Source organism: Erpetoichthys calabaricus, chromosome 1 (genome assembly GCF_900747795.2).
Source record: "Erpetoichthys calabaricus chromosome 1, fErpCal1.3, whole genome shotgun sequence".
Classification (NCBI taxonomy): Eukaryota; Metazoa; Chordata; class Cladistia; order Polypteriformes; family Polypteridae; genus Erpetoichthys; species Erpetoichthys calabaricus.
Genome location: NC_041394.2, coordinates 233,930,980 through 233,951,301, shown reverse-complemented (window position 1 = coordinate 233,951,301; position 20,322 = coordinate 233,930,980). Strand labels below are relative to the sequence as shown.

Below are 20,322 nucleotides of genomic sequence, written 5' to 3'. Positions count from 1 at the left end.
TTCTTCCTTTGTAGTCACCCACACTGCACTCCACTATTAACTTTTTTAAAAAAATGACACTTCTTGAATGTTGTGGGTTGGTACTTTAGGCTGAAGTCCTCCTAAAAAAGCTTAATAGGACTACACTGTCTAAAATCAAGCAGTACATCTTCCTTAGAGAGTAGACTAGCACTGTTCCTGTGGGTTTGTGAGCTCAGACTATCACTCACTTACATTTTCAGTGTGCCTCTTCCTGTACTCCTTTAACAAATTCTGGGGAGCTTCCTCATGATTATCTTTCTTTTAACCCTGCTAATTAGATTTAAAAAGGTAATAATACACAGTCTGTAGATGGTGGTTATAATGAAGTGATACAACAGCGTGCCAGGTAGTGCTGAAGTCTTTGAATTATTTTGATTCAACCTTTGATTCAGATCCATTTCCAAATATAATGTCCGAGCATGTGCAATTGATCCAAAAAACCTAGTGTTTCCTTTGTGTGAGAGAACAGGCTTCATCTTTAATTAATCTGTTTGGCAGTGGCCCATTCATTAAGATTTAAGAATTAATTAATCGCAGTGTGGAAACAGTTCTTTGTTGTCAGCTAATTAGTTCCGCATTAACACTTCATTGAATGCTCACTTTGCCTATGTAAATGCATTCTTCCTGCCTATCTTGTGTAGTAAGTCTCCTCCCTGGGCCTTGGTGCAAGGACAATAGAGAAATAAACTACAGTGATACAGACTTCAATCCATGGACTACACACTTTTGGTGGGTATAAGTAGGTCATATTCTCAACCATATTAATAGTCTAATAGTGTTAAACATTAAAACTTGTTACCCAACTCCAAAAACACAACTAAACCTGTTGCCCAGGATACAGAAAATCTTTCATAGTTTAACTGGAAGCCTGGAATAAGAGTCTGCAATTTTCCCAGTCACAGTTGAGTTAGAAGTGGGCTGCACTTTATACAGAATAACAAGTTTAAATTGGTTCAATTTACCAGTCTGTTACCTTGAAAGAGTCATGACTAACATGAAGGACGAACTTGACCACGCTTGGCTATGATTTGAATGATTTGAACAACCATTGTCTGGGGCATCTACACTTGGTATCTTTGAAGTTGTTTTTTCAGTTTTGGCATACAGTCATTAGCTAAACAAATTTCTGTTTTTAATTTAAGCATTATTTATAAATTACAATAAAAATCCACATCTCCATTAGGTCCTGCGGTGGGTTGGCACCCTGCCCAGGATTGTTTCCTGCCTTGTGCCCTGTGTTGGCTGGGATTGGCTCCAGCAGACCCCTGTGACCCTGTGTTCGGATTCAGCGGGTTGGAAAATGGATGGATGGATGGATCTCCATTAGGCTGCCCCTGCAATTTCAAATGCCCCCTTTACCATTTTCATGAATGGAGCAGCGGTTAAAGCATTCAGGCCTTTTTCTGGTGAATTTGTTTTAAGGATTATGAGCCACAATTCAACAGATGTTGAAAATGAGAGAAAAAATTGGAGAGACAAAGATTGGAATATTTAGAGCCTACTGTTACACAGCATGATTAAGTTCAGTAAAATCTCTCAATTTTTACTGCATTTTATGTTCAAATATTTAAATGATGTTTACTTAGGATGAATGCCTTTGCTGCAGAGATTTGAGAATTATTATTACCATTGCCGGAAAACTTAATCTGGTTGTAAGACTGCTTTGTCTTGTTGTGCAAAGCTGATTTGTGTTATCGATGGTGGTAATTTTCCAATGTTGAATTTGGAAGAACAGGCAGACCGCATTCCATAGAGGATATTTGCTTATTGAGTTCATTAGTGGCAGTGGGACATTGCTGAACACGATGCCTCACATTTCCTGTCTCGGTTCTATAAGTAGTAGCTTTAAAGATTACTGAAAGGAGGTGGATAGAAGCAGACATTCTGTTTTTTTTTGTTTTATTACTATATCTCTGGTATGTGCTTTTTCCAGCTACATCTTGCCTGAAGAAGGTGTCTGAGTTGCTTCGAAAGCTTGCATATTGTAATCTTTTTAGTTAGCCCATAAAAGGTGTCATTTTGCTTGACTTATCACTACATTAATTATGGCTAACAAAGTACAACACCCAAGTACTAAAGCTAAACACTTACAGACACCTGTTTTATGTTGTGATATTCTACTCCAGTGCTTCCAATCAGCACCTTATCTCCCTTTAGGCTACCTACCTGTTGCTTCCAATGAAATATCTAGTAATGTTAGTTGCAATGAACAGTGAACATACACCAATCAGCCACAACATTAAAGCTACTAACAGGTAAAGTAAATAACATTGATTATCTTGTTACCTGTTGGTTTATAATGTGTTGGAAGCAGGAACAATTGGCAAGTTTAAGGATCTGAGTGGCTTGTGATGGCTAGACGACTGGGTCAGAGCATCTCCAAAACAACACGTCTTGTGGGAAGTTTCTGGTATGCAGTGGTTAGTACCTACCGAAAGTGGACCAAGGGAGGAAAACCGGTGAACTGACGACAGGGTCATGGGACGCCCAAGACTCATTAATTCGCATGGGGAGTATTGGCTAGCCCTACTGTAGCACAAATTGCTGAAAAACATAATGCATGTCACGAGAGAAAACTGTCAGAATTCACAGTGCATTGTAGCTTGCTGTTTATGGGACTGCATAGCCACAGACCGGTCAGAGCACCCCTGCTGGTCTCTGTCCACTGGTTTTCATGTGGATGTTACTTTGACATGTACCACCTACCTAATGATTGTTGCTGACCACGTACAACCCTTCATGGCTACGGTATCCCCTGTTGGCAGCTGCCTTTTTTGACAGGATAATGCACCCTGCCACACTGCAAAGCATTCTTAAAGGTGTTGTTGGAGCATCTGTAGGATGTGCTGGAAAGACATGTTCAAATCATGTAGGCCACACCTCTCAGCTTACAGGACTAAAAGGATTTGCTGCCCATGTTTTGGTGCCAGGTAACACAGGACACCTTCGAAGGTCTTGTGGAGTCCATGCCTTAATGGATCAGAGCTATTTTAGCAGCATGAGGGGGGCCTACACAATACTTTATTAGGCAAGTGGTTATAATGTTGTGGATGTTCAGTGTATATCCTTCCCTCAAGAAAATAATACCAAGAAACCATCCATCCATCCATTTTCCAACCTGCTGAATCCGAACACAGGGTCACGGGGGTCTGCTGGAGTCAATCCCAGCCAACACAGGGGGCAAGGCAGGAACCAATCCCGGGCAGGGTGCCAACCCACCGCGGTACCAAGAAACTAATAAATGTTAATTACTTTCAACTTTGTTTTGTTGTCATAAGCATAAATAAGCTGGTGGAGAAGATGCAAGGCTTTGTGAAGCAATAAATAATACTCCAGTTAACTGAATAGTCCAGTTTCCATGGAAAATCAATGTAAGCCATCAATGTGACAAAGTTCGGCTTTACAAAAAGCCAAACTGTCCTTTAATTATCACTTTTAAAGTGTCTTCTGAAATCCTTTAAAGAAAAATGTTAATTTAAATTATTAAAGGTGTTCTTACTATGACCATTAAAAGCATCATTTAAAGAAGATTGATTCATTGTTTATCAAGAATAACATTGTGTTCTTTGCCTGATTTAGTTTTCTATTAATAGGTACTTTAGAATTTACCAGGATTTGTTTTGTTTAGTGTTTAGATTATGAAAAGAACTTAAGAAAATATTTAAGACTGAAACGATAATGGCTCTGGAGGAAAGACCTACTGAGATCACCCAGCCTGAAATAACTGCTACTGATCCAGAGAGACCACAACAGCAGGATTACAAAATGCCTTGTGTTATAACTGTTCACATTCAAAGAGGTAATTTAACATTTTACCCATATTAATATTTCATAAACTGATACAGTGAGTACTCTAGCAAAATGACACCTTTTATTGGCTAACTGAAAAGATTACAGGGCCTGAGTTGCATTAAAAGCTTGCATATTGTAATCTTTTTTGTTATAAAAGGTGTCATTTTGCTTGACTTCTAACTACATTCGTAATGGCTAACATGGTACAACACCCTAGTACTGTAAACTTGTACAATAGTGGAACAAACTGTCAAACTTACTAGGTGGGTCACTGTCAAGAGTTTTAAGGTTTTGTGACTTTCACACAGTTTAGTATATTTTTAATACATTCACTTCCATTAATTTGCACCTTTGTTTCATTATTGTCCTTTATTTTGTTTCAGTTGACATGCATTTGCCATAGCTGTCATCATGTATGGGCACCTTTTTGCTGATGTTTCATTAGGAAAGGGCATCAGTAGTTGAAAAAAGGAAAGATTTTTTTTTTTATGAGGAAATAAGCTTTTTTTTTTCTTTTTATTAATGTTAGAGACCCGGGGCTCCAGTAACAATGCAGTTCAAAGCTTTTTCGTTTGTGTTTTTTTTTTTTTTGATGTCCATCTGGTTGTCTCTGGTTCAGTGGCTAATGTTTTATTTCCCTAAGGTAATCATCACTTGCTGAGCAGCAGTTCTAACCTGTTTCTTTATGTTCCTGGATGGCTGTATGCATTTTTCTGAGTGATGGCTATCCTGTCCCGTTTTCTCACATTTACAGTCAAAGTTTTGCTTATGTAAACTGACTGTCTACCAAGTTTCAGGTAGTTAGGTTGTTTCTTTCCAGTCTCTCATGAAGCAGGGCGGCATTGCATTTTGGAGTGTTATGTTTGCTTAACCAAACAACCCCCTGTATGGGACAACACCTGAGGTTTGGCATCCCAGCTGGAGTTGTCTTGCGAACCTTACATGGCAGAGACACCAATAATAAGGAAGGAGAGGGTTAGCTTATTGTTTGACCCAATACACAAGATGGCAGTAGCCCTGGATAGTCAGGCACCAGGAGGGAATGCCAGGACTTGTAGTCCAGTAGCATAGCTCTGCTGGGGTCCATGGGTGCCACAGTGGGGTGCTGCAGGGAGTTACACTCCATACTATTTGGGATTTCCATATGACCCAGAAGTACTTCCAACAGGTGAAGCACTGGCACAGGAAGTACTCCCAGGTTCTCCATAAAAGAGAACATACTGTTTTGTCTTGGTGAGTCGGAGCTGGGAATGGAGATAGGCAGCACTCAACTGGAGGAGTGGAAGTGTGGTACAGAGAGAGTGAAAGAGAAGAAGCGATTAAACGCCCTGTGTAATCACTCCCCATGTACCTTTCATGTACCTTTCTTCTTCTGTTCAGCCATCATCCAGTCAACACCAGTTTTGTGTCTCAGTTTTCAGTGTAGCTTCCTTATTCACAACCATTTGGTAGCTGTTTAATTTCTCCTTATTGTCATAATTCCTTTCTTAACTCATGTTTTTCTATTTTATTCATTTGCATATGTATATGATTTATTTTTAAAAATTTCATCCTTATTTTTGTTTACTTCTGGTCAATGCCCATTTTGTTGCATCTGTGTTTGCCACAGGAAGCTGTCCTGGAGTTTGCATGAGTTAAGTCACTGGTGCATCAGCGTAAAGATTGGCATGACAGAATCATACTTATCCAAGTCTGACAGATTCCTATTAAAATCTTTGTGTACAGTTTTCTTTCATTAATGCCTTGAAAAGATTTTTGCCTTACCCTTGTGGGTTATAGTTTTTGGATTACGCTTTGAGTTTGACGATCTCTGTGTTAGGTTTATGGCTATAATCCCTTAATTGTTAAATGGCTGTTCTCCTGCTCATTCAATTTTGGTTGCATTTCAGTGTCACCCTTAGCCCTCATCTAAACAGTGTGATTATCAGAACTATGAAGATGTATGAATTTCAGTTTTGTTCCTAAATTACCAAAGGGATACATAAATCATCCTTCATTTTCTCTATACATGACTATTTTTCAATAATACTTTTCAACAAATACCCAAATATGCTTTTTATAATAAACAAATAATACAGTTTATTCATATAATATATGTGGATAATAAAATATGCATGGGTAAACAGATGCAATAAAATAATAAAGCAGCATAGTATATAGAAAATGTATGTTGGCTTGGTCTTCTACTTTTCCACTTACAAAGGGGCACAAATTTATGAATTTTATTTCCCCTTCTTAATTCTTTTTGAAAATATTGCTCAGGGTAAATGTATTCATTCGGGACTGACTTTTGAAATGCTTTGCTAAGCTCTTTGGTATTTTAGCTCATTGAATTAACAAAGTGTTCAGTAGATTAGAGGTATTTAATTATTTGCATGTTTTTAATCAGAGGCACTGATTTTCTTCACAGCTAATCAGCATGTTATCACTCCCCCAACTCCTCTAAGAGGGTGTGCACATGTATATGTTTGTGTGTTTGCCATTTTACAGTCTTAAATGGACAGTATTTTTTTTTTTTAAAGAGAAGCACTAGAAATGAGATATTGTCAAAGACAGACACAAAGACCAAAGCCAAAGGTCAAACTGCACTTAACAAAGCTCTCTATTATAAAAACAAATCTTGGAAGGAGACGATACGTGATTTTCTCAAAGACTCTTTAACATCCCGTGAGAGACACTTTAATATAATGCGAGACAAGGCAGTGAGACAAAAGGACAGCTGATGTACAGGGTTTTAAATGATCAACACGCAGCTCAAAGCTCAACACGCAGCTCGGCAGCAGCAGCAGCAAGACAGCAGCTGATCCAACCGCATCTCCTTAGCGTGTGTTCAGCTGCGCGCCCCTGGTGGGTGGCAAGTGAAGTGAGAAGGAGCCACAGCCTAGTAAGCCAAAAAACAAAACCCAAAAATGATGGTCAAAAACTTTGCCAAAAGTCATATGCCTGAGAGAAAGTAAGAATGAACTACGCTAGTATTTTAGGGTTTTATCCACAAACTGAGATAAAAAAATGCCCACCTGTATCAGCCCATTAACCGTTAGTAATTATCGATAGGTTGTGGCCTTTGAGTCCACACCCACAGGTGGTGTTTGGACAGCAGGCTCGCAAAATGGTGGTGCGATGTCTATAAAGAAAATACTGTCAGAATGGCAAACATATTTTCAACAACGTTAAAATAAACAACCAAATATTTTAATTTGTCATAGTTCAATCTCTAAGAAGGGACAATTAAAGAGCATAATGTTTACAAGAGAAGGAAATGAAAAACTAAGTAAAAAAACAAAATTAAAACAGTCATACGGTATGACTGCTGTGAATGAATGGAATGTGCTCTTGACAGTTTAGTTGTTCTATTAAATTTAGTAGTAAAAACTTTTAAAAGCTAAAAATGTAACTCACACAGTTTATTACTTTTAAGTAATACACTCAATCAAATACATATGCTGTTGCATTCCCTGGCTTTACCCCTAGATGTGAGTTTACAAGAAATATCTCCGACCGTAAAGTATAAACAGTAATGTACCTATTCTTATTCAGCTCCTATCACCTTGAAGGGTGGAGGTAAAACTTTGCTCTTAATTTATTTCTTCAGGGCCAAAGGAGAGATTTTTCACTGACATACATGGAAGGAGAAGGGTGATAAGTGTGTTTTTTGTTTCTTTTTCCAGGTGGCCTGTGGCCTCCTTAGTGTTAGACCCGGGTGTTACTCAGGCTGTGAAAACCATGCTAAAAGTGAGTCCTGAGTGTCAGTCGGGTAACTGTACAGATGCGTCTTGAGTAAATGTTAGAACCGAGAATCACTTGGGCTGTTAAAGTGCTGTCAGTGGTGCCATTCTTTGGAAAAATTATGTCTGAGTGTAGGTTTTCACTAATTATGAAATATCTGCACTTTACCAACAATGAAGATTTTGATGAGAACACCCTTCCAACATCCAAACTGAATAAAATTTGGGAGATATACCAGGCCATTGTAGCAAAATTTCAAAGCGTTTACTTACCAGACCGTAATATCAACATCGATGAAAGTCTCATGGCTTATAAGGGCAGACTGTCATGGATACAGTACATTGTGTCAAAAAGAGCAAGACTTGGCATACACTTTTACGAATCTAAAACAGGATACTTTTAGAATTTGATTCTGTACACAGGGAAAGGGGACAGTGTTTGATCTGAAATTCAATCAGTATAGTGTTGCTACATCATCAGTGCTACCTTTGATAGATGTTCTGCTGGATCAAGGTTACTGTGTAACCATGGACAATTTTTATACTTCACCAGAGCTATTTGACATCTTGCTGCAAAGAAAAACTGACACATACAGAGGAACAGAGCGTCCTAGCCATTGTGGCTTGAAGACTTTGGCAGAGCTAAATTACAGCAAGGTGTGCTAGTAGCTTGGCAAAAGGGTTAAAGTGCTTGCACTGAAATGGAAAGACAAGAAAGATGTTTGTCTTCTTAGCACTGTACATAATTCAGCTACAGTCACTGTAAAGGCAAAAGACAACAAGCAGGTTACAAAGCCTTGTGCTGTGGCTGACTATAATAGCATGATGGGTGGATCAAGAATTGAATTTCTGTCCTGTTATTTGGAGGCAAGAAAAGAAATACTACAAAAAGGTATTTCGTCATTTCGTGGAACAGTTCATTTGGAACGCATTTGTTTTATACAAACAAAAAGCTGGCGAAACCGTATCTCATGCAAACTTTACATGCCAGCTCGTACAACAAATCATTGCTGCACATCCACTGTCCACACTACGCCTAAAGAGACGCGATCGACCTAGCACATCGCGTATCAATCCAGAGCATCTTATTGTTAGACATTTTATTGATTGCACCTCCAATAGAAAAAAAATCAGAATGCAACTCGTACCTGTGCAATGTGCTTTCAAACACTTATAAATCTGAAAAGAAAATAAGAAAAGAAATACTCTTATTATTATCCCGACTGTGACGTTGGATTGTGTCTTTCACTGTTCTTTAAGATTTACCACACAAAGGACTCATTTTGAGATTATATACTGTTTTGACATCATTAGCAGTATCTCTCTATTATAAAAAAAATCCTGCAGAGAAACAGTATGGGGACGAGACGTGATCTTCGCATTAAGATCACGGAAGACACTTAAAAGACCCACGAGACTAAAGAGATTGGCCACAGAGCGTCTCGTGGGGACCTTAAACATGAGACTTTGTTCCAAGAGATTGACCCAGGACCGTCTTGTGATGACGTAGAACATGAGATTCTTGCAAGACATGCCCTACTTACAACCAAATAAGTGCAAGGGTAGCAACACACTCAGTCGTGTTTTGGCTTTGAGCACACACAGATCCAGGGCTCTCAGCGCATATAAGGACAATACGTTATAAATGAAACGTAGACGACTAAGCAAAGAAGAAAGAAAGGCGGAGAAAAGAGACCCAAAAGCGTTGGAGAGACAAAAAAGTAAAAGAATAATCTAGGTGCAAATTCAGAAAATAAGGAAAGTAATTATCAGCCCGGAACAAGTGGAATTGAAAAAAAAGCACGTCCAATCCGGACGTTGGCGCTATACACATGCAGAGCAGGTTACAGATTATGAAAGCATTGGAATTCGAAAGGCTCAAAAAAAAATGTTGGCGCAATACCCATGTGGAGAAAGTTAAAGAATATGAAAGTAGGAAAATTAGAGAGTATAAAAAAAAGAAAGTAAAGATCGCAGTAGCACAAACAAACGGAAATTATTACTCGAAAAAGGGGAAATAATCATCACGGACCAGGTGTCATTGAAACAAAAGCAGGATAAAGCGAAGTCAGAAATAAAAGACAGAGTAGAAAACAATGAAAAACGTCATAAAGAAGTTAAAAAACAAGGAGGCCAAACACATGCAGAGCAGTTTAAAGATAATGAAAACTGGAATTCAAAATACTCAAAAAAAAAACGTAGGCGCGAAACACATGCAGAGCAAGATACAGAATATGAAAGCAGAAAAAAACGACAGTGTCAAAACAAAGAAAGTAAACATCGCATTAGCACAAACAAAGAGAAATTATTACTTGGAGAAATAATGAAAAGGCGAATAGAGATTGAATATATGGACACAGGTGATATATCAGAAGTATATAAATATTGTAAGGCTTTGAAGTTTAAGTCAAGAGAATTTCAAAAATGGAGTTTACCTCACATGCATTTATTGGTTACCTTGCAAAAAAAAATTATTAACTGCTGATGATGCAGATTGTTTTGTCTGTGCTGAAATTCCAAACAGAGAAACCTATCTTGAATTATGGTACAAAGTCATTAAACACATGTCTCACTGACCTCATTTAAAAGATTCAGCAAATTGGAACTCGAAAGATTCCAAATATTGTTTTTACATAAGTTCTGAAATAAAAGTGAAACTAATGAAATAGCAACAATTCAAATAAAAAAAAAATCATAAACGGGAGTTGGTGAGAGGAGCGAGCAGGGGGCGAAGCCCCATAGTTATTATTACTGTTATTATTTTTTGTTATTATTTTCATTATTTTTATTCATCATTACCATTATTATTTGTATCCTTATTATACTTTTGAGATTTAATTAATAATGTAATTTTTCATGCCAAAAAAAATTTACATGTTTTTTTGGAATAAAATGCAACGCTAAGGAGGTTAAGATGTATCTACATGAGATGTTGGGACAGCTTAGTGATTAGCTAAATAAATCAGCCTGATGGATTAAATGGTCTCTTCTCATTTGTCAAAATTCTTATATTGTTATATTTTCACTCTTCCTTAGTTATTATGGTAGGTGGCTATATACTGTACTTCAGTGTTTGAATCTTATAGTGATATCTTTTGGCAGCACAAAATACTTCTTCTGAGGCAAATATATTGCTTTTTGCTATTTGACCTGTCCTAGTTATGCTATGCAACCTGTTGTCTTATAGTGAGACTAGACTCAGTTGAGCACCCAAGCTGACTTAGTATGGTCTCTTAGAGCAGAAGGGTTGATCCAGCCTTTGTGTAAGGCCACTCCCTAGACACTTGAGTTTCTGTTATGGAGCAGCAATTAAATCCAAGTCTTTGCCATTGTAGAGATCAAAGAAATAGTGCTTACACTGGGTTATAGAGAGGGAATTGACATTATGCCACTTGTTTCTCGAGTACCCATAGTATCAACTTGTCCTTGATGATTGGTGCAAAGTTTTGTATAGGAAGGCTTTCAAAAAGTAGAGTCATTTTTGTCACTGAACACTTTTGCAGAAGTATTTTTTTATTTTTAAAGTAAGCAATAAAGGGGTACTGCTGTTCAGGTTTGCATCTGCAGCTCGCAGCTGAAGTCTCTGGTGCCATACCAAACAGGAAACTGGCCTCATCTGTGTTACCAGCCAATCCTACCTACACTCTGTCTGCTTGGTTACCATCTGGCCAGCCGAGACTAGGCTGCAGATGCTTTCACCCTGATTTTCCATTACACAGTCAGGTAGTGGCTGCCTTGTCTTCCTTATGTTTGTTCAGCTAACCTTCTTACTTAAGTGCCAGCTGCTTTTACTTGCACAGTTTAGCTGCTGATCCCCATAGCTGGCACATCTTTCTCTGTACAGCCCTGCCAAGGTGCCTTTACAAGAGCATTCTTTGATATAAGGCTTTGACCCTAGCACATCCCATAGTTTAGATTCTGTATTCTCCCTTTTTATTTTTTAAATCACTGTTTTTTTGGACAGTTCAGATTATGAATGTTGGCTTTGTTTCTGATCACAAATTGTTTTCTTGCTTTAGTGTCTAACCTCTGCCACTCAAAAATAATATCAGCAATCCAGACAAAATATACAGCAAAATTAGTTTTTGTATTCTTATTTATATATAGAGCTGTGTTTTTTGTGTATTCTATAACGTTTATGGCTGGTTATTAGAATTGATTTCTGTGATTATATTTTGCTCCTAATATGAAATATTTTACTAATAACTTGTATGAATTAGCAAATCTGTTTTCTTTTGGTCACCATACAGTAGATAGATGCATAGAGTTTATATGCTCCACTCCTCATAATCTATGCAGATAATGTAACTAGTATGCATTGCATAATAGCACAGAGCTGAATGTTTGCTGTACTCTGCCTCTCTTTCTAGTTTAGAGCAATTCATTTCAATACTGCATCCCCTGGTGTTTTTCACAGACATGCACAATTATGGGACCTTGTCCCTTAAAGATGTTAGTTATGATTTATGAATGAACGTTACATGTGAATTGTGTGATGATTACTTGACCTACATTATCACTTAATGTTCTCTTTATTTGTATTTATATTATTTGTCTTTTAACTTTTGCTTTTATTGTCGATGAACAGTGTAATTAAGGTCTTTCTTGCAATAATAAATGCAATCTAAGTGGGATTTCACCTACAAAAAAAATTAACAAACTAAATGATATCATTCCTTTCACTTAGGTGATAATTCAATTGAAAGTATAGCTGTTGAGGTCGAAAAATGCACTCGTATCAAACCTTTCATAGGTGGGTACCGACATACGATGACTGGGGCTGAATTCCATCATGCAGCAGTCCAGACAATACCTAAGAAACGACCAGACAAAGAAATAGAAGAGTTCTGTAGAGACACACAGGTAGGCACTTTGGGTACATTTCTCCAATATACTGCTGGAAGTACACCTTTTTTTTATTTTATTGATTTTATTGTAATCATTCCATACAAATAGATGAATTTTTACAAAAAATAGGATTGAAAACAAATCAACCCCCACCCCTGAGAAAGAGATCATGGCCAATGCAGTAAACCTAAAGCTAGTAAAAATAAATAAATTGATGAGTTTAATAGGCAGATAAAGATAAATGGAGAAGAAAAAGAAATGGGAAGAGAATCTACATCCTCAGTGATTTAAGAGCTTATTCTAAAATATTATTGATTAGATCCTGCCAGGTTTTGAAAAAGTTCTGCACAGATTTCTAAGTGAGAATTAGATTTTTTCCAATTTCAAATAATATAAAACATCAGTTACCCACTGACTTAAAAGAGGAGAGTTAGGATTCTTCCAGTTTAGCAAAATAAGTCTGAATGCCAATAGTGTAGTGAAGGCAATCACAGTTTGTTTGTCCTTCTATACTTTAAGTCCATCTGTAAGAACACCAAACACAGCTGTTAGTGGATTAGGAGGGATTGTGACACCAAGGCTGTCTGAAAGGCACTTAAAAATGTTTGTCCAAAATGATGTTAATTTGGTGCAGGCCCAAAACATGTGACCGAGTAAGGCTGGAGCTTGATTGCAGCGTTCGCAGGTTGGATCTTGCCATGGAAACATTTTGGACAGTTTTAAGCGAGACAGATGTGCTCGATATATAATTTTGAGTTGAATAATTGTATGCTTTGTGCATATGGAGCTCAAGTGAATTCTCCGCATTGCTACCTTCCACTCCTTTTCTGATATGTTGAGTGAGAGATCCTTTTCCCATTGTCCTCTTGGATCTTTGAAAGGGAGGGAATGTAAAATAATTTTATATATTGCAGAAACGCTGTCTGAGTCCTCGAAACTGAGCAATATTTTTTCCCGCATAGAGGAAGGTGGGAGATGAGGAAAATCAGGCAGGTTCTGTTTAACAAAGTTTCTAATTTGAAGATAGTGAAAGAAATGTGCTGCTGGAAAGTTCATAGGATGCAAAGATGTTGTCTATATAAAGACCTTTAAGTAATTTAATCCCAAATGTTTTCCAGCTATTAAAATCTGCATATGTTTGCAAGGGTTGAAAAAGGTGGTTCTCATGCAGAGGTGCCACAGATAAAAGATTCTCCAACTTAAAATGCTTTCTACATTTGTTCCATATTCTGAGTGAGTGAAACACAATTGGGTTATTAGTATATTGCCGATACCTTTCATTTATTGGGGCACAAAGCAGGGAATATAAACAAGTACTGCAGGATTTTATTTCTATTGTGCACCAAGCCTATGTATGTTCATCTATTTGTGTCCAGGTTTTTATAGCTTGTATGTTTGCTGCCCAGTAATAAAACTGAAAGTTGAGTAGAGCCATGCCACCTTCTGCCTTAGGTCTTTGTAGGGTCGCTCTTTGAATACGTGGATGTTTTAAGTTCCAAATAAATGAAGTTATGGTTGAATCTAATTGCTTAAAAAAATGATTTATTGATGTATATTGGAATGTTTTGAAATAAAAAGAAGCTTAGGAAGAATATTCATCTTAACAGAGTTACTTCTTCCAGCTAGAGTGAGATGAAGGGTTGACCATCTATACAAGTCTTGCTTAATTTTTTCCATACAGATGGCGAAATTTTGTTGATAAAGAGCTTTGTGTTTACTTATGATGTTTACCCCTAGGTATTTAAACTGATCTGCAATAATAAAAGGGAAGGTGTCCAATCTAATATTGTGTGCTTGTGAATTCACTGGAAAGAGCACACTTTTATTCAAATTAATTCTGAGACCAGAGATCTTTTGAAATTCTGTAAGTGCTGTTAAGACTGCAGGCACAGTATTTTGTGGGTCTGATATATACAGTACCATATCATCTGCATATAGAGAAATTTTCTGTTCAAGTCCTTCTCTGATAATCCCCTTTATCTGATGAGCATTTTGACAGTGAACTGCCAGTGGTTCAATGGCGATTGCAAATAGTAGTGGTGACAAGGGGCATCCTTGTCTGGTACCACGTTCTAGTTTAAAGTAGTCTGAACAAATGTTGTTAATACAAACTGAAGCTTCTGGATTGTATTCATTAGTTTGATCCATGCGCAAATGTTCGGGTCAAACCCAAATTTCTCTAATGTAATGAAAAGGTAGTTCCATTCAATCATATCAAATGCTTTTTCTGCATCCAATGATAATATCATCTCTGGGGTGTTCGACTTTGCTGGTGAATATATTACATTAACTCTTTCAAGGCTGATGTCGACTTTTGTCAAAATAAGGAGTTGACAATGGTAATCAACTGTAAACTGTGATAAAACCAACCGTTATGTTTTAGTTGGACTCTCGTTGCTAGAAGGAAAGTTAGCTTCATTGGTTTGACCGAGATGTTGTGCGCTTGTGTGATCAGTAAGGCGCAAATAAGAGCAAAAATGTCACTGAGAGATCAAAGTGAATGTGTAAAGCAAAACACTCTGTGGACGAAGTTTCGCCTATTATCTCTGAACCGGACTATGACTTGTCGGACTCCGATTTTGATACAAGTAATCGAAAATGAATGTGAGGTTCCCGCTTCAGCTGACTGGTCCCCAGCTAATCATGGTGCTGAACAGGTTCAGGTAGCTGACCCGCCTATGACACTGTTCACCAGGAGGACTGCCACTTAACAACGATAAGAGGTAGAAACCAGATTGCAAAGCACAGTGACCATGACTGGTGCTGCTACTGCCCCAGCCATGCCAAGACAGCCTGGTGGCAAGCCTGCTGCACATTCTTGGCAAACTGGCACCCACAGCATGTACCAACAGACGTTTCATGATTATTATGATTTATATTATGTGAAACCATTGTTTTTCAGAAGCTATGTTTTTTGGAAAAAAAATTCAGCCCTCAAAGAGTTAAACAGGCGTTGAAGATTGGAAGCTAAGTGTCGGCCTTTAATAAATCCACTTTGAACTTGTGATATTACCGAAGGCAGCACTTTCTCCATCCTTCTAGCTAGGACTTTGGAGTGTATCTTAACATCATTATTCAGAAGTGAAATTGGTCTGTATGATGTACATTGTAATAAGTCCTTATTTTGTTTAGGAAAAATGGTGATTAGATAGATAGATAGATAGATAGATAGATAGATAGATAGATAGATAGATAGATAGATAGATAGATAGATAGATAGATAGATAGATAGATAGATAGATAGATAGATAGATAGATAGATAGATAGATAGATAGATACTTTATTAATCCCAGGGGGAAATTCACATACTCCAGCAGCAAAAATATTAAATTAAAGAATAATAAAAAATGCAGGTAAAAAACAGACAATAACTTGAATAATGTTCAACGTTTACCCCCTCTGGTGGAATTTAAGAGTCGCATAGTTTGGGGGAGGAATGATCTTCTCAGTCTGTCAGTGGAGCAGGACAGTGACAGCAGTCTGTCGCTGAAACTGCTCCTCTGTCTGGAGATGACACTGTTTAATGGATGTAGTGGATTCTCCATAATTGATAGGAGCCTGCTGAGTGCCCGTTGCTCTGCTACGGATGTCAAACCGTCCAGCTCTATGCCAACAATAGAGCCTGCCTTCCTCACCAGTTTGTCCAGGTGTGAGGCATCTTTCTTCTTAATGCTGCCTCCCCAGCACACCACTGCGTAGAAGAGGGCACTCGCCACAACCATCTGATAGAACATCTGCAGCATCTTACTGCAGATGTTGAAGGATGCCAGTCTTCTAAGATTAATGCTTGGGGAAAAGTTTGAGGTAGAATTTGATTGTCTCTAGCTTCTGTAAATGTTGCTGATAAGAGGTGCGAGCGCTGAAGTAAGAAAATGACGAGATAAATACCAATTTAAAATTAAAAGCAATTTCTTTATTCTTGGTGAGTTAGAGAGAGATTGTGAGACTGCCCCCCCCCATGCTTACGAAGAGACTGGAGCCCCCCCCCCCCCCCCCCCCCCCCCCCCCCCCCCCCCCAAGCTCAGTGCCACTGGCTGGTCAGAACAGACAGTCTTGCTTAAAAGAAAAAATTCCTGTTTATATTACCTAGCTTATTCATTAGCCAAAGAGAGAACAGAAAAAAAAACATAACAGTTCATTTTGAGGTCATACATAGATTAGGGTTACATCTAATTTATGACATATGGGAGTATAGAAAAACAAAGCAGTACCAGGTGCCTACATTTTCTAAAGACTGTGACCTTCTCAGTACACACACAAACCCATTTTAAACAGTTTTCTTAAAGTTCATTGCATTAGTTATAAAGAGATTACATTCATATAACTTTAAAATCTTCATTAGATTATATTTGTTTGATTAGATTAATAATCCTTATTTATTAATTCATAAATGACAATTGTCTTATATTTTTAAGCGAGAGTGAAGAAAACGATCACATTGATTCATAATATCACAGGGTGTTCTGTTAATATCAGGAGGTTAGCACTTCCACATAGAAGAATTAAATCAGTCTCATATTCTGTGCATAAACATAATTCCTTTCCTAGCTAAATGCAGATCAAATCATATAGAAGTATAAAATCATATAGTTCTCTGCAGCATGATTAATACAAAATACAGTCATTGGTATTTTGTGAGTTAAATACTTATACTCATCTGCGGTGGGCTAGCCCCTGCCTGGGGTCTGCTTCCTGCCTTGCGCCCTGTGTTGGCTGGGATTGGCTCCAGCAGACCCCCGCAACCCTGCAGTTAGGATATAGCAGGTTGGATAATGGATGGATAGATGGATACTTATAATCATTACAGTTAATAATATTTTTTCTGCTTTCTTAGAGGGAAGCTAGCGTAGTGGAGAATTTCTTATAAAATTCGACAGGGTAGCCATCAGGGCCTGCTGCTTTCCCACTCTGAAGTGACTTTATAGCATCTAGTAATTCTGATAGCGCCAGAGTTTTATCCAATTCCTCTACACTAAGAGTATCTATTTGTGGTATTTGTAATGTATCTAGAAATGTATTAGATTGTGTGTTGTCTCCTTTAAACTCAGTAGACTATAAGGATTGATAGTAGCCTGTAAATGTGTGCATTATATTTTTATGGTCAATGATTTTATCTCCATTCGTGTTGGTGATTGCTGGGATTACATTGCGAACTTCTTGCTTGTGGATTTGTTGAGCTAAGAGCTTATTAGCTTTCTCTCCGTGTTCATAGTAATGATGTCTTGATTTAAAAATGAGTTGTTCAGTTTCCAGATGATGGAAATAGAGTGGCAATCCAATAAAAATATCAAGTTATCTTCACAAAGCCTGTTAGGTACAGTGTCTATAAAACGTATTCAGCCCCTCGGAAGTTTTCATGTTTTACTGTCACATGAGCATGAATCACAGTGGATTGAATTTGGCTTTTTTGACACTGAGCAACACAACAGAAAAACTCTTTCATGTCAAAGTGAAAACAGATCTCTACAAAGTGGTCTAAATTAATTACAAATACAAAACACAAAATAATTGATAATTCATCCCCCTAACATCAGTATTGATTAGATGCACCTTTGACAGCAATTCCAGCCTTGAGTCTGTGTGCACAGGACTCTCTCTGTCCACTTTGCACATCTCGACTTTGCCCTTTTTCTCCAATCTTCATTGGAAAACTGCTCAAGCTCCGTCAGGTTTAATGGGGATCACGAGTGAACACTCCACCCTTTATTGAATCTAGCCCCAAATTCTAAAGGAGATCTGGACTCAGACTCAGCCACTCCAGGAAATTACAATTGTTGTTTTTATGTCATTCCTGTTTTATCTTTGGTTTCACGCTATACTAAATATTGACTTGAAGGGAGTGAATACTTACTTGTGCAATTATTTTCTGCACTATATCTGTATTAAATTCAGATCATAATAAATAAATAAGATCACTTTGCAGAGATCCCCTTTCACTTTGACATTCAAGAGTCTTTTTCCATTGATCAGTGTCAAAAAAGCAAAATTAAATCCAGAGTGATTCAATGTTGTACAACAATAAAATGTGAAAACTTCTAATGGGGGTGAATACTTTTCATAGGCACTGTATGTTCTTTGACTTCTTCACTGCAGAGATACTAATGGCTTTACCAGAATCCTAGCAGACAGATTCTTGGTGCATGCTATGGATATTCTTGTCTTGCTCAACTCTCTTCTCAGCCTGTTTTTCTGTATTAAATAGCCTGTGTGATGACTCCTTTATTGGAGCCATGTACCTGTGTGTGGTGCAATGAATCTCTGCAGAACTGTGCACTTTAATCTTATAATATACTAGGGGGCTCCGCCCCCTGCTCGCTTCGCTCGCCAACCCCTGTGTTTGGTTTACCGGATATGCAATGCAATTTATTTTTCGTATAGCCCAAAATCACACAAGAAGTGCCGCAATTGGGTTTAACAGGCCCTGCCTCTTGACAATCCCCCAGCCTTGACCCTCTAAGACAGAGATGCCCAAACTAGGGCCCGCGGGCCAAAGTTGGCCCGTGGTAATGTTTGATTTGGCCCGCCACACCATCTGAGAAGGGGGGGGGGGAGGGGGATGCCTTCGACACAGATCGTCATTTGTAGTTTGACATAACATTTTTGTTTGTTTTATTGTTGAACTACAAAAGAGTAAACTGATATTAAATGTTTAAATTAAATGTAAATTAATTCAATTTTTTTTTTCGTGCATGCGCAATTCAAGGTGCAGCACCGCCTGCTTTGCAACACTCCACATCAATTAACGTCAACAAATTAACAAACGCAATAATGGAGAAATCAAGGCGGTGGCACACAGACAAGAGAAATTTTTAAAAAGTTTGGCAAGACGAGTTTTTATTCACTGAAGTCAAATCAAAGGCAGTATGTCTAGTTTGCAAACAGTCGGTTGCTGTTTTAAAAGAGTACAATATCCGTCGTGATTATGAAACAAAACATTCTGCAGCTTTCTCAAAGTACAGCGGCGAGGCGCGAAAACAGAAGTCTAACGAGCTGCTTGCTAAACTTCGATTCGAACAGAGCGCGCTGCTACGTCCTTTAACAGCACAAGAAAGCGCCACACGGGCCAGTTATTATTTCCGCTCTAATTGCTAAAAGTGGAAGAGCCTTCGCTACTGGAGAGTTCGTCAAGGAATGTCTTGCAGTGGCTGCAGTAGCAGTTTGTCCTTCTCAGGTACGAATGTTCTCACAAATTAGCCTGTCAAGAAATACTGTCACCCGACGCATAGAGGACATGGCTCAAGACATCGGCGAGCAAATCAAGACAAAGGCAAGTGTGTTCTCTGCCTATTCAATAGCCTGCGACGAGAGCACCGACATATCCGATTCCGCTGTCTCTGTTTGGCAGTACCTACCTCTGCGAGCAGACTTTCAGTCTGATGAACTTGAACAAGAGTAAACTCAGAAGCAAACTAACTGACTCTCACCTACAAAATATCTTGTCTTTGTCTGTAAGTCAGCTACAGCCCAATCTTGAAAAACTTCTGAAAAATAAGGACCAGTTTCATATCTCTCATTAGGTCACGGACATTGCAACCGAATGGTTTTATTATTGCTTACAGCTTGACTAGTGTGTCTGGCATTGAACTGTATTGTATATTGAACACTTGCAGATTGTTTGTTTTTATTGTAATAAGTTCATTAAAATGCAAAACTTTACAAATAAAATTGCATTAGTTAATCAGATTAAAGTTGTTTTATATTTATTTTAAATATTTTGAAATAAATAAAGGGAAACCATAGCAACTTTAATGTAATGCAGTTTGATATATGATGCAAAATTTACTTTTGGCCCACGGCACCTCAGTCAAGTTTGATTTTTGGCCCTTCATAGGAAAAAGTTTGGGCACCCCTGCTCTAAGAAGACAAAAAAAAAAAAAAAAAAAAAAAACCCTTGTAGGGAAAAAATAGAAGAAATCTAGGGAAAGGCAGTTCAAG

General features: G+C 38.0%; 1 protein-coding gene across 1 annotated transcript in view; it reads left to right on the top strand.

The window, feature by feature from the left end:
• Positions 1-3,699: 3,699 nt before the first annotated feature.
• The window catches only part of LOC114657349 (IQ and ubiquitin-like domain-containing protein), a 94,513-nt gene continuing 77,890 nt past the window's right edge, over positions 3,700-20,322 (top strand). The window contains 2 exon segments of the mRNA XM_051928736.1: positions 3,700-3,820; positions 12,226-12,401. Of these exon segments, the coding sequence (XP_051784696.1) occupies positions 3,700-3,820; positions 12,226-12,401 (297 nt within the window).